This window comes from Pseudophryne corroboree, chromosome 2, assembly GCF_028390025.1.
Source record: "Pseudophryne corroboree isolate aPseCor3 chromosome 2, aPseCor3.hap2, whole genome shotgun sequence".
Classification (NCBI taxonomy): domain Eukaryota; kingdom Metazoa; phylum Chordata; class Amphibia; order Anura; family Myobatrachidae; genus Pseudophryne; species Pseudophryne corroboree.
In genome coordinates this window covers 519,222,618-519,235,620 of record NC_086445.1, presented here as the reverse complement: position 1 = coordinate 519,235,620, position 13,003 = coordinate 519,222,618, and the positions used below count along the sequence as shown (strand labels likewise).

At 41.5% G+C, this 13,003-nt stretch overlaps 1 protein-coding gene across 1 annotated transcript in view; it reads left to right on the top strand.

Annotated features, from left to right (window-relative positions):
* Positions 1-12,660, top strand: part of RUNX3 (RUNX family transcription factor 3) — a 268,594-nt gene extending 255,934 nt beyond the window's left edge. The window contains exon 6 of the mRNA XM_063954158.1: positions 7,332-12,660. Within this exon, the coding sequence (XP_063810228.1) occupies positions 7,332-7,849 (518 nt within the window). The 3' untranslated portion in view covers positions 7,850-12,660. The remainder of the gene's footprint in view (positions 1-7,331) is intronic.
* The last annotated feature ends 343 nt before the right edge of the window (positions 12,661-13,003 follow it).

Below are 13,003 nucleotides of genomic sequence, written 5' to 3'. Positions count from 1 at the left end.
AACGCGATCTACTTAATGTAATATTTCTTTCTAAATTTAGAAATTTTTGGCCTAGGGGTGCTGTGAAAAAAATTCTGATATTCTAGGGCGCCGTGATTCAAAAAAGTTTGGAAACCACAGGAGTACTTCACAAAATTGAAAACATTCCAGTAAGTAGGCAAGTATGTTGGTAGCCTGGGAGAAAACCCTAGGGATTTTTAAGAGGATATGTACACATTGGGACCAGTAGAGTTATAGATGTATGCTGTATGTGGATGGTGGACGTTGTATCATCACCATCCACTTGTCATGCAGGAAATGTTTATTTTACAGGAAGTGCCTCTGCAGCCATTGTTTAGCATTACCGTATCTAGTAAACAAACACTTCTGCTGCTCTCCAGAATCCTGTGGTGATTTGCACACAGAACACTTTACATGAGCCTACTCCACTGACCGCACTATCCTTCCGCCCCCCCCCCCCCCTTCCCCACACCCCGCCTCCATCCCTTCCTCCTCCCAACCACAGATAAAATGCAAATCCGTACGGCACATAGTATATCTGTTGGTTGTATTTATAACACCAATGGGTAACAAGCTCTAATGATAATAAAGAGAACATTTAGACTATAACATATACACACTATTTCTATACACTTGTATTAGAATGAAGAACCCTTTGCGAAAAGTATGTGTCTGCTACAGTAAATTATCATTATACAGAATTACAGTATATTGTCATTATGAATTAATGTTCCAACTAGAGCATACGTTAAACTGCAAGTGGTTATGATTAACCAATTGTGTGATACATACATCAATGGATCTACTTACATCAATGGATCTATATGTACTTTATCATGTGAGGGTATAGTCCTTTTACTACCAATTACATTTTTTTAAAGTCAAAAGTAGTTAAAATGTTAATGGATTCCATATAACTTAGTAACCAGCAAAGCATTGTGAGACCACAGACAGGCAAGCCTAGAGTTTGGTTAGAATCCAGCTGAATGGGGGAACAGACATTCTTCAAGACTCCTTTTCCTCTGGAGGTTTGAAAGTGTACAGAAAATAAACAGAGCTATAATAACAGTCTGCCAGCATCTGACAGTATTAAAATATTGAAAAATTAACCCCTTGTGCTTTACGGACTTTGCCAATTAACTTGAATTCCAGGTTATGACTATTCACTATTTAGATAATGACGCCGTCAAGCACACAAGTGTCCCGCAAACGTACTTGTAGTTCTGAAATTGTACCTTACTGCATAATCAGTCATATATACTGTATGTTCTATCATTGTGGCCACTTAAACCAATAACACCGGACACTACCAATCAGCAGTACTGACCTCTGCATGCCTTCTAATTTATATACATACCACACCTCACCACACTCCCAATCCAAAACATTGACATTTCCGTAGATAGATCAGTTCAGATTTGGAAGTTCTTGGTCCCTGTGCTAAGTCTCACAATGGCCAAATTCTTAGGGATAAATGGGCTCATTCACTTGGTGAAGCAGCTGGTGTGATTTTGAGAAGAAAATAAACATATCCTTGAAATATTTTGATTGGCAAAGAAAAGGTGCAATTCAGCACTCTAGCCAGCAGGCTTTACCATACAGGACAATATGGGAGTGGATGAGAAAAAAATATGTCAAAAATGTCATATAGTATATTATGTCAACTTTTTTTTCCATCTGAAATGTTTACTAACACATTAGTAAAGATTTCGCATATGCTTTAATTCATAACAAAAACAGTCGCACATTTTCATCTTACAAACAAATAAATAAAGAACATAGGGACAGATATATTAAGCCTGGAGAAGTGATAAAGCAGTGATAAGTGTAAGGTGATAACGCACCAGCCAATCATTACGGGTTTGAAAAATGACAGTTAGGAGCTGATTGGCTGGTTCTTTATCACCTTCCACTTATCACTACTTTATCACTTCTCCAGACTAGGGCCCAATTCAACACTGAATGCAGAAGTGCTGAAATCTCTATGTGGCTATTGCAGCACTTCTGCGCATGCGCACATGCTGCTGTGTGCACGCACAAGGACTTAAACTGCGATCGCAGTCCAAGTCCTGGCGGAGGAGTGGGAACAGGGCGTCGATGCAGCGTTTTGTAGGGGTCGACGTGCCATTCAGGGGCACGATCTGGACAATGGAGGTGTGCTCGGACCATTTATGCAGCGGGCCATGGGGGTCATTCCGAGTTGTTCGCTCGTTGCCGATTTTCGCTATACTGCGATTTGTTGCTAATTGCGCATGCGCAAGGCACACAGGGGGTAATTCCAAGTTGATCGCAGCAGGAAATTTTTTAGCAGTTGGGCAAAACCATGTGCACTGCTGGGGAGGCAGATATAACATGTGCAGAGAGAGATAGATTCGGGTGGGGTGAGTTAAATCTGCAATCTAAATTGCAGTGTAAAAATAAAGCAGCCAGTATTTACCCTGCACAGAAACAAAATAACCCACCCAAATCTAACTCTCTCTGCACATGTTATATCAGCCTCCCCTGCAGTGCACATGGTTTTGCCCAACTGCTAAAAAATTTCCTGCTGCGATCAACTTGGAATTACCCCCACAGGTTTAACTAAAAACTTAGCAGTTTTGCTGTGGATCCTGCGGCACTTTTCAGTCGCATTGCTGATCTGATCAGTGAGTGATTGACAGGAAAGGGGCGTTTCTGGGTGGTAACTGAGCGTTTTCCAGGTGTGTGCTAAAAAACGCAGGTGTGTCAGGGAAAAACGCGGGAGTGTCTGGAGAAACGGGGGAGTGGCTGGCCGAACGCAGGGCGTGTTTGTGACGTCAAACCAGGAACTAAACGGACTGAGCTGATCGCAATCTGTGAGTAGGTCTGGAGCTACTCAGAAACTGCAAGGAATTATTTAGTAGCAGTTCTGCTAATCTTTCGTTCGCTATTCTGCTAAGCTAAGATACACTCCCAGAGGGCGGCGGCCTAGAGTGTGCTGTGTGCAATGCTGCTAAAAGCAGCTAGCGAGCGAACAACTCGGAATGAGGGCCCATGGCGGCTGAGTGGCATCACACGCAGTTGCTGCAACCCAAAACATGGCGGCCCGCCATCTGCCTTGCTGCGTAGGCAGGGAGCTACCTTTATCATGCGAGCGCTTCACTGCTTAGCGGAGCGTTCTCATTTTAGAGGGGGAGGTGGACCTGGCATGCAGGGCGGCCTTGCCCTGTGCTGGGTTCCCCCCCACCCACCCCGCATTTTAGTGTAATGAGTTGTAGTTGTGCGAATAGTCACACAACTATCACTCATGCTAAATTAGGCCCTTAATACATCTGCCCCAAGGACCAGTAAAGAAGATGCAGTAAAGGGTAAAATAATAGCATATTCTCCCTGCTTGACTTGTACAGATTAAGTATGACAAGGAGAGGCACGCAATGCAGTGAAAAAAAGTCTCACTGTGCAATTAATGGGACATTTTCCTTTGGTTTTGCTATGTAATCATTTACATGGGGTGGTAGCTGAAATTCCCTGTATATCAATGGGAGATTTGTGTAAACTTGCCCACATCTAACAAAACAGGACACATGACACTTAACAGCAATATATCTGTATAATTGGTATAGCAATTAGCAGTAGTTATTTGTAATTCCTTTTTCTGTCATATATATGCAATTTACAAGTGCTACTGCTTACCAGTTGTGTTCCATTGCCTTTTATTTGATTTGAAACACATAGAAGTGCACAATATATATTTATTTATTTTACTACCAGTTATTTATATAGCGCACACAGAATATTTGATTATTTATTTCAGTCCCTGCTCTAGTGGAGCTTACAATATATATTCCCTACCACATGTACATACATTCACGCTAGAGTTAACTTTGTTGGGAGCCAGTTAACCTACCAGTAATATTTTGCATTGTGGGAGGGGAAACCCACGCAAGTACGGGGAGACTATACAAACTCCACACAATTAGGCCATGGTGGGAATCGAACCCATGACCTCAGTGCTGTGAGGCAGTAATGCTAACCATCACACCATCCATGCAGCTGTAAAAGTCCAGAAGCAGAGCATTGTGTCCCTCCTGGAGACTATCATGTTGGGAGAAGGAGGATTATCACCAGGATATTACTGATGACATCGCTCATTCTGAGATTGTGACATTGTGCCATTGAGAAAGGTGGTTGGAATTCCACCATATATACGGTACACCTCTATTTCACAGGGTGACAATAAGGGTGACGGGCATATCCTATATACAATACTACACTAGGAGGCGCCTATTCTCATTTTTTGTTTTCCATATATATATATATATATATATATATATATAAATATATATATATATATATATATATATATATATATATATATATATATACACTAGCTGAAGTACCCGGCATAGCCCGGATTTCAATCTTTCAATTGTCAATGAGTTGGTTGTAGCATATTAAAAATAATTAGTAGCTAAGTAGCTCTTCCAACACACCCTTGGGGTGGCTTCCCATTGTTGTTTTTGTTTTAGGGGTGTTGCCAGCTGCCCTGATTCCCAGCTTTCCTTTCTGGTCAGTTTTATAATCACTTTTACATTGCGAGATGGATACAAAGTTTTCCTTCTGTTATCAGTGTTGCTATTCCAAGGCTTTTGGGTGCACAACATTTTTTGTTTTCCCATCTCCATTTCTGTCAGTTATTTTAGTTCACTGATTTATGGTATCTATCAGTTATTTCAGGTTATTGAATGGGAAGCAGTTAGCTTCCTGACGAACGGGATCCCGGTGGTCATTATACAGACGCTAGGATCCAGAGGGGGGATAGAAACCCAGCATCACTATACCGACACCACACGGAATGCCGGCAGCAAAATACTGACAGCCGGCATCCCGATCATCCTCAGAGCAGGACGCACTGCCTTCCTGCCACGGGGGGTTAAGGTTTAGGCTGCAGAAGGGGGGTTAGGGTTAGGCTACAGCGCCGGATAGGTTACGTTTAGGCACCAGTGAGGGAGGGTTAAGGTTAGGCACATAGAAGAGAAGGTTAGGCACCAAGTGGGGAGGGTTAGGTTTAGGCAGTGGGGAAGGGAGGGTTAGGGTTAGTCACCACCCAGTAGGGTTAGGCACCCACAAGGGTAGAGAAAAAGTGAAGGTTAGGGGGCTTCCTGGGGGAATGTCAAGATTTTGATCGATGGGTTGCCGCTTTCGGTATACTGACCACCGGCATACCGTACATCAGCAAATCATACTGATTGATACCCATTGAATTATGGTCATTTCTATCAGTTATTACAGTTCATTAAAGTTTTCATCCATATCTATCCCGTGGCAGGCCCAGAACAGGCCTGTGTAAAATTTCTGCCCAGCGTACACCAAATGGAGGTCCGACTGGGACCCCAAACCCCTAGTATGTCTTCTGGTATCCAATGTTACCACTCTGTGAAGTTTTCTTCCAAATCAATACAGTGGAAAGCCCAGAACAGGCATCCCTGGGTCAAAGTTCTGTCCAGAGTAATACAATGTGAGGTCCGACCAGGACCCTAACCCAACTAAAACCTGGCAGGGATCCAACTGGACCACCTTGCATTGCTTTCATCCCTAATCAATACATGGGTGTCCAAATGCATAACCGGACAAACAAACAGACCAATAAATCTTACATATATCAGATGAATGGCTCTAGCTCTGAAAGGGGTGGATTTTTTTTTAGATTAAGCCCTGCCAGTATTTTAAATTGGATAATGAGGGGTATGTGTACCAAGGGGGTCATTCCGACCCGATCGCTCGCTGCAGTTTATCGCAGCGCAGCGATCGGGTCGGAACTGCGCATGCGCCGAAGGCCGTCGTTACCTAGCGATCGCCTCTGCCCGATTGACAGGCAGAGGCGGTCGCTGGGCGGGAGGGGGTGGAATGGCGGCATTTGGCCGCCGTTTTGGGGGCGTGGTCCGGCCAACGCAGGCGTGGCTGGACCGCGCAGGGGGCGGGCCACAGAGGCTGCATGACGTCACACGCAGCCGCTGCAACCGGGGCCAGGAGTTACTCAACAAGTACAAAAGCATAGCCGCTGTGCTATGCTTTTGTACTCATGCGGTGGGGGGGATATACATGCGGGGCAGGCTAGCCCTGTGCTGGGCGTCCCCCCGCATGTCTGGGTACATGATCGTAGCTGTGCTAAATTTAGCACAGCTATGATAAACTCGGAATGACCAACCAAGTCTGAAGTTTGGCCCAGATCCATCAAGCCATGTAGGAGCCTATGAGGAACAAATAGATAGATAGATAGATAGATAGATAGATAGATAGATAGATAGATAGATAGATAGATTAGATAGATTAGATAGATAGATAGAATGTATTTTGTTTTCCAACTGGTCTATCCTCTGTTCTTGTGCTTGAAGTGTATATGCTTACAACAAATACAATTTGATAACAGAACTGTTTAATTATTTCTTTAAAAATGATTAATAAAATATCCTTTCACAGAAATATGTCTAGACAGCGACTGTGTAAGTCTTTTAGTACATGTCAAAGAGTTCTTAAATCTAAAGAGTATGAAAAAAGTAGTCATCAGCAGTCTAACTCAGGTTATTGAGTGACACCGCTGGAGCAACACAATTGTATTTGGCATGCGTTGCCTTATATATGGAAATATGTATGTGTGGCTACTGTAACCATAACCTATAGGTAAAACTACTAGTAAATCCACACTTTTTAACGCTACAGAATAAGTCGCCTAAAAAAAATGCATCACAATGGATTAGAATTAAATATTCAGCCACAAAGAATTTTTTTATATACTTTGTCCTACACATTCAACCGTCCTCTCTCATCCCTGCTATATTTTTTATTGTACCATCGGACCGCTAAGAGGTACCAAAGATTTTTTTATTAACCTGGCAACTGCTCTTGAATTCTTGTTCTTGAACTTGTTCTGCAGAGAAAACAAGCTTGATAAAAACAAAAGAACTAGTAAACACTATAGAATACTATAAGTAAGAAGGCAAACTGTATGTGAGTATATCTCCTCTGCCACATAGAGCATTGGAAAGTGCCTCAAGTGCATGTGCCAGTAAGGGAGTGTTTTATAAGAGGAGAAGTAGGTGTAGGCCTAGCAGTTCATAGGTGCTAAGACTGTCGACATGGGGTGTGACCACACCCATGATGATATAGTCACAGCATGTCGACGCCACTCCCTTTTTCCTGATTCATACTTTACAGATGTTGGGAGGTATGGTTTTTGAAGGCAGTAGTGTTCTGTAAATGCCTTTGTGAATAATACAGTTAGTAATTTTGAATTTATCAAGGGTTCGGATTTGCTTTGGTAAATGTATTCAAATTTATTTGAGACTAATTCAGCTTTTTCTTTATAATTTCAGCAACAGATCTCAGCCCATTCTCAGACCCACGGCAGTTTGAGCGCTCCTTTTCAACTTTACCATCTCTTACGGAGTCCAGGTTTTCTGATGCGCGTGTGCATTATCCAGGAGCCATGTCCTCTGCCTTTTCCTACACGGCCTCTCCCTCAACAACTGGAATTGGAGGCATTAGTGTGACAGGTATGCCCGCCACCACACGTTTCCATCCCACTTACCTTCCACCTCCTTATCCTGGTTCATCTCAAAACCAAAGCGGACCATTCCAGACCAATGCATCTCCATACCATTTATACTATGGCACATCTTCTGGATCATATCAGTTCTCCATGGTTGCAGGCGAACGTTCTCCATCAAGAATGCTTTCTTCTTGCACAAGTGTAACAGCTGGGAACAACTTGATGAACCACAACCTGGCCAACCAGAATGATGGAGTAGATGCAGATGGAAGCCACAGCAACTCTCCCACCACTTTGACCACCAGTGGTAGAATGGATGAGTCTGTCTGGAGACCGTACTAGGTATACAGTACATAGAAGATTAGACAACTGTTGATGTAAAAATCTCCAGCAAAGACTGTCCAGTCAGAAGATGTGTTCAAAAATAAAGTTGTAATCATTATATGGTACCTAATGCAGTGTATTATACATACTTAAATATGTTATAGCCTTAAATTTAAGTCCAAACAAAAGACAATCGACTGAAAAACTTTGGATGTGTCTACAGATCTCCTTTTAGTTTATAGAAGGTACTAATCTAATTACTGTGTAAGCATTATCATCTCAACATGAAAAATACATTGCTCACCAAGACGGAGGATTAAACAAGAGTTGTAAAACTGCACTGAACTGAAAACCTCTTTAGGTGTGTTCCTCATGTGTGTATTTAGGAGTTTTATGTTTACAGCAAATTAAGAAATTTAAAAATAAGTGTACTTGCCATTAAGGGGAGCTCTTGAAACCGCAAAAAAACTAATTGGGGCACACCAGTTTGTGTATATTATTTAAATCATTAAATATTAATATTATAGTTGATACATGAAGACTCATGCAGACCATCTAAAATGATGAATCATATTTTATTGTCTTGAAAACTGATCTAAGAGATCTATTTTCCTACTTAGTTATAACACTGTTAAACTCAGTCTATAGGCATCCCAAAGATACATTTTAAATATCTACTGTTTCATAGATTATTTGTAATACACACAAGCTGATCATTACTTTTTTTTTTAACACAAAGCATCACAAAGCAGTAACCTGCCACTAGACAAGTTACCCAGGTTAATTTCTGGGATATGCAGCATTTAGAACACTCATATTAATATACTGACCTAGCTCATACTTGCCTACTCTCCTGGAACATCCGCAAGTTTCCCAGCGATGCAAGCAGACTGGGTGGCTTGAATCGCATCGTCATGACCCCAACCCCTGCTTTACCATGCCAGTAATCATGGCACTGTATAGCAGGGGAGGGGGTGGAGCCTTGATGACATGATCTTTCCGCCATGCCCCCCTGTCCTGGCCACTTGGCCGCAACAACCCGCCCTACCCCTTGCAGGTCCTGGGAGGGGGCAACCACAAAGTATATAGTTCTGGGACATTTTTGTAAACAGATGCACATGAAAAGGTGACGTGGGTTGGGTACAAAATGCATGTAAGTATTCTAGCACTAACCATCCCTTCCAGCAGCCTAGCCACAACCGTCACCTTGGCAACCTAATCCTACCTGTCCCATCCCGCAGTTAAACCCTAACCCTCCCCCTGGTGCCCCCCTAACAACAAAACAGTCAAAGATCAGTATTAATAAGGGAGAATCTAACAAATCCATAGTTGCTATTATAATCCGTGACATTTCAACAGAAATTCAGGCTTTTTATTTCATGTGTAATCAATTTACCCTTAAGATAACTGTATATGTTAAGGTCCAATAACAGAAAATATAGTTTGCCCTATTTATTTTATTTAATGTGCTAAATTGAATCATTTTAGTTCAATTATTTACACAGTGACTCCCTAGACAAAGTTGTTTTTGTTTTAGTATTATTCTGAGAGCAAAGAGAGTGTAGTGTAAGGTTGATGGTAATATGGTACAGGAAATGGGTATAAATATACAAATTATGTATATACAGCATCCTAACAAATCAATATAACGTGATATCAGCACAATCTACCATTATGTACCATAATCAAAGCATGAGAATTTTAATCAATACAAGTTTAACTATTATTAAATGATGTGTGCAGATTGTTTACATCATTGTATGCTGTTGTGATATATGTAAATCAAAAGCAGCCATACTATATATGGTAGTGATATCATTACAGAACAAGCTCAACGATTTCATTGTATCACAGTATAAGGCTTATAGCTGAATTCCAAAACAATTTTGCACATTTTGCAGTAATGATTTTCTTTGTGCAATATTTTCTTCTGTAAAAAATAATTTTGATGGAAAAGATGAGTGCATCCTTTTATAGACAAGGCAAGTGATGAGGTATAAACAGCTGCTGGGAACATTAATGGTAAGTTACCCAGCCTTATGATGGCGTCTTGCAGTCTCCAAATAGCATTTTTTTTAGCAGTACCTTACAGTCTTCAAATCGCATTTTTTTTCCAAATGTGGTCTAGTTCAAATTAGGATCTAATACTCTTGTATATAACAATCTTCACTGTCGGTACACTGTATTTAATTTTATAATAGTCACTTTTCTCTGGGTCTGTGTAACGCCTTCCATGTTTCAGTTTGACACAAGCACTGCGTCAGCATTAACATACAACTTCAAAGTCGACATGATATAAATATTTTATATAAAATAAGATTTTGCTTTGCACTATTTCTGCTTACTTTAGATATGCAATATTTTGAAAAGATGGAATAGATATGTTTTAATTTATGCAATTGTATATAAAAAAATATTTTTAAGGATTACTTGTTGTTGCAGGGAAACTTGTATGCATTATATATTATCAAAATGTTTTATTTATTTGTTCTTAATAACATTACTTGATCTTTCATCACATGTTTAGGAAAGAACACATGTTTTTTTACTACTTTTGAGAGGATAATGGTGTGCTATTCTGAACTGATACTGTATACTCAGGGCCGTAACTAGGTGTGTGCGGGGGGAGGGGGAAGGTGTTGTTGTCGGCACTTGTCAATTATCTGTTTTAATTACTTTCACTTGCAGCTTCCCCCCTTTTTGAAGCGCAGGTCTATGTAGTATGTGGCTGCAAGAGATTGGATGTGTGGCTGCACACTACATAGATCTGCTCAATTGCAATGCTGATTACTTTTTTTTTTACAAAGTACCAGTAGCTTCACATAGTGTTCATAGTTTTTATGCACGATCAAATAACTCAACGAGTAGGGTGTTTGATTACAATTCAACATGTTATAGGTTTGAATCCTGGGTACAGCAGTATATTGAAATGTGTTATTTAATAATGGGTATTCCAACTGAATAACAACAAGTTCTCAAGTAAAGTGCATGAATGTGGTGTAAAGAGGATTGTCCAACCCCATTTTCTCGCAGTGGTCTATAAATGTGTGTGTATTATTTATATATATATATATATATATATATAAAATGTGGGAAGGGGCATCATAGCATGGGCTTTCTCTGGGATCAATCTTGACATGCCCGTTCCCCACAAGGGATGCGCCTTATGTCCATACTGAAAAAAATGTGTGTGGGGGGGTGTCACCAATTCTTTCTGTGGCACAGGGCACCAAAATGTCTAGTTACGGCTCTGTGTATACTGATATTTTCATTGTCTGGCATTGCAGATGAGGGGGGTAAGAAATGTAGACTATCATCGCAAGTTTTTTCATAGGAACAAACATTGGCATGAAACTTAAATATGATTCCTGCAAGCAGTAGGATTAAAAGAATATTTAGGGCGGTATCCAATTACCCACAATAAAATATCGGCAGCAAAAAACTGGAGTTTTGAAAAACATTTTGCCGATGTTTCACCGACATTTTATTGCAGGGTATTCAATTAGATCTCCCATAAAAACATACTTTTTCATGTGGAAACACACAGGTTCAGCGAAACCTGTGTGTTTTCACCATCACAGCTTATCAGGGATACTGCTTCGTCTGCCGGGGTCAAGTGAAACAAAAATCCCCAATAAACCATGGCTTTTGCTGGCTTATTGGGGCTAATAGGATAGCCCCCGGCAAAGCAATTACCCATGGTCAATGACCGCGGGAAATTGGCTATCGACCTTAGTGTGATTTATCAAGCAGAAGAGTATGTATGGCTAATAGTATGTGGATGGGTCTCTGCATGGACACAAATGTCAGGTTTTGGCATACAGTGTGTGCACAGATGCCAATTTGCACATTATTGTGCATCTCCACCCTATCTCGGCTGGATCTGTCTTTCCGTAAAATGGGCATTTCAGGGTAAGGAGTGAGCGATAACCATGCAATAGCACAGAACTGTTCTTCCTTGTGGGTGTGTAGCTAGAGGTCTCTGCTATTCTGAGCTGTGTGTACTGGGAAGAGAAGCCTGTTTCCCACAGATCTCTTGCACCTGCATGGGGTTGGTGCAAGTGCCAATACTAAAGATGACAGTTGCAGCTGTGGATGTAAAAACAATGGGCAGAGCGGATTCCCACTTAAAGCCACATGGATCCATGTATTTACCATATGGAAAGTAACTGACATTAGCATAAGATAGTAAATCAGTCTTCTACTACCTACAAATACAGGTAGGCTTCTAGTTCTACTACCCACAAAAACAGCCACTGTGAGTCCCACTCAGAATCAGCACCATAGACTATGATTGTGTGACTGATGTTACTGCACCTGCATATGCACTTAGTATACTCTGTTACCATAGAGATGTTTATTTCAGTTAGAGTGCCCTTGGTGGCACACAGAAAGGCTGGGTATTTTGAGACAGTAACTGCACTTGTTTAGTTTAGCTCTTGCTCTATGCAAGATGCTGTGTAAACATAAAATATCAGTATTCACCACTGTTATTTAAATACCCTGCAATTGAGAAAGTTGTAGGATTCTCCTGTACACAATCCAAGAACCTGCAATTATCTCAAATAAGACCTTTCTTGGCAACTGGTCTGGAAATGTCATACATTGTGTTGGTCAGAGTGGTCAGCTGCAACTCTGAGCAACAGAAAATCAACATTGTACTTCCTATATAGTACATACACATCATTATTTCCTTCTACCTATGAGCTGTTTAAGGGTAAGACAAGCAGCTTAATGTTCATTTGATTTGGGTTATGGGCAAATGGAAGCTATGTATTCAGCATATAAGCATACGTAATCGGGTGGTCTTCACTTTGCCGGCGGTCGGGCTCCCGGCGACCAGCATACCGGCGCTGGAATCCCGACCGCCGGCATACCGACAGTTCTTCTCCCTCTTGGGGGTCCACAACCCCCCTGGAGGGAGAATAGCTAGCGTGGCGTGCCACCGTGCCCGCAGCGTGGTGAGCGCAGCGAGCCCACAAGGGGCTCATTTGCTTTCGCCCATCTGTCGGTATGCCGGTGGTCAGGATTCCAGCGCTGGTATGCTGGTCCCTGGTAGCCCGACCGCCGACATAACATACTACACCCACGTAATCTATGGGTAAGCGCCAGACACTTCTAGGAATGTACAGTTGGGGATCTGGTTAGCATCCCAAATGAGTGTAAACCGTG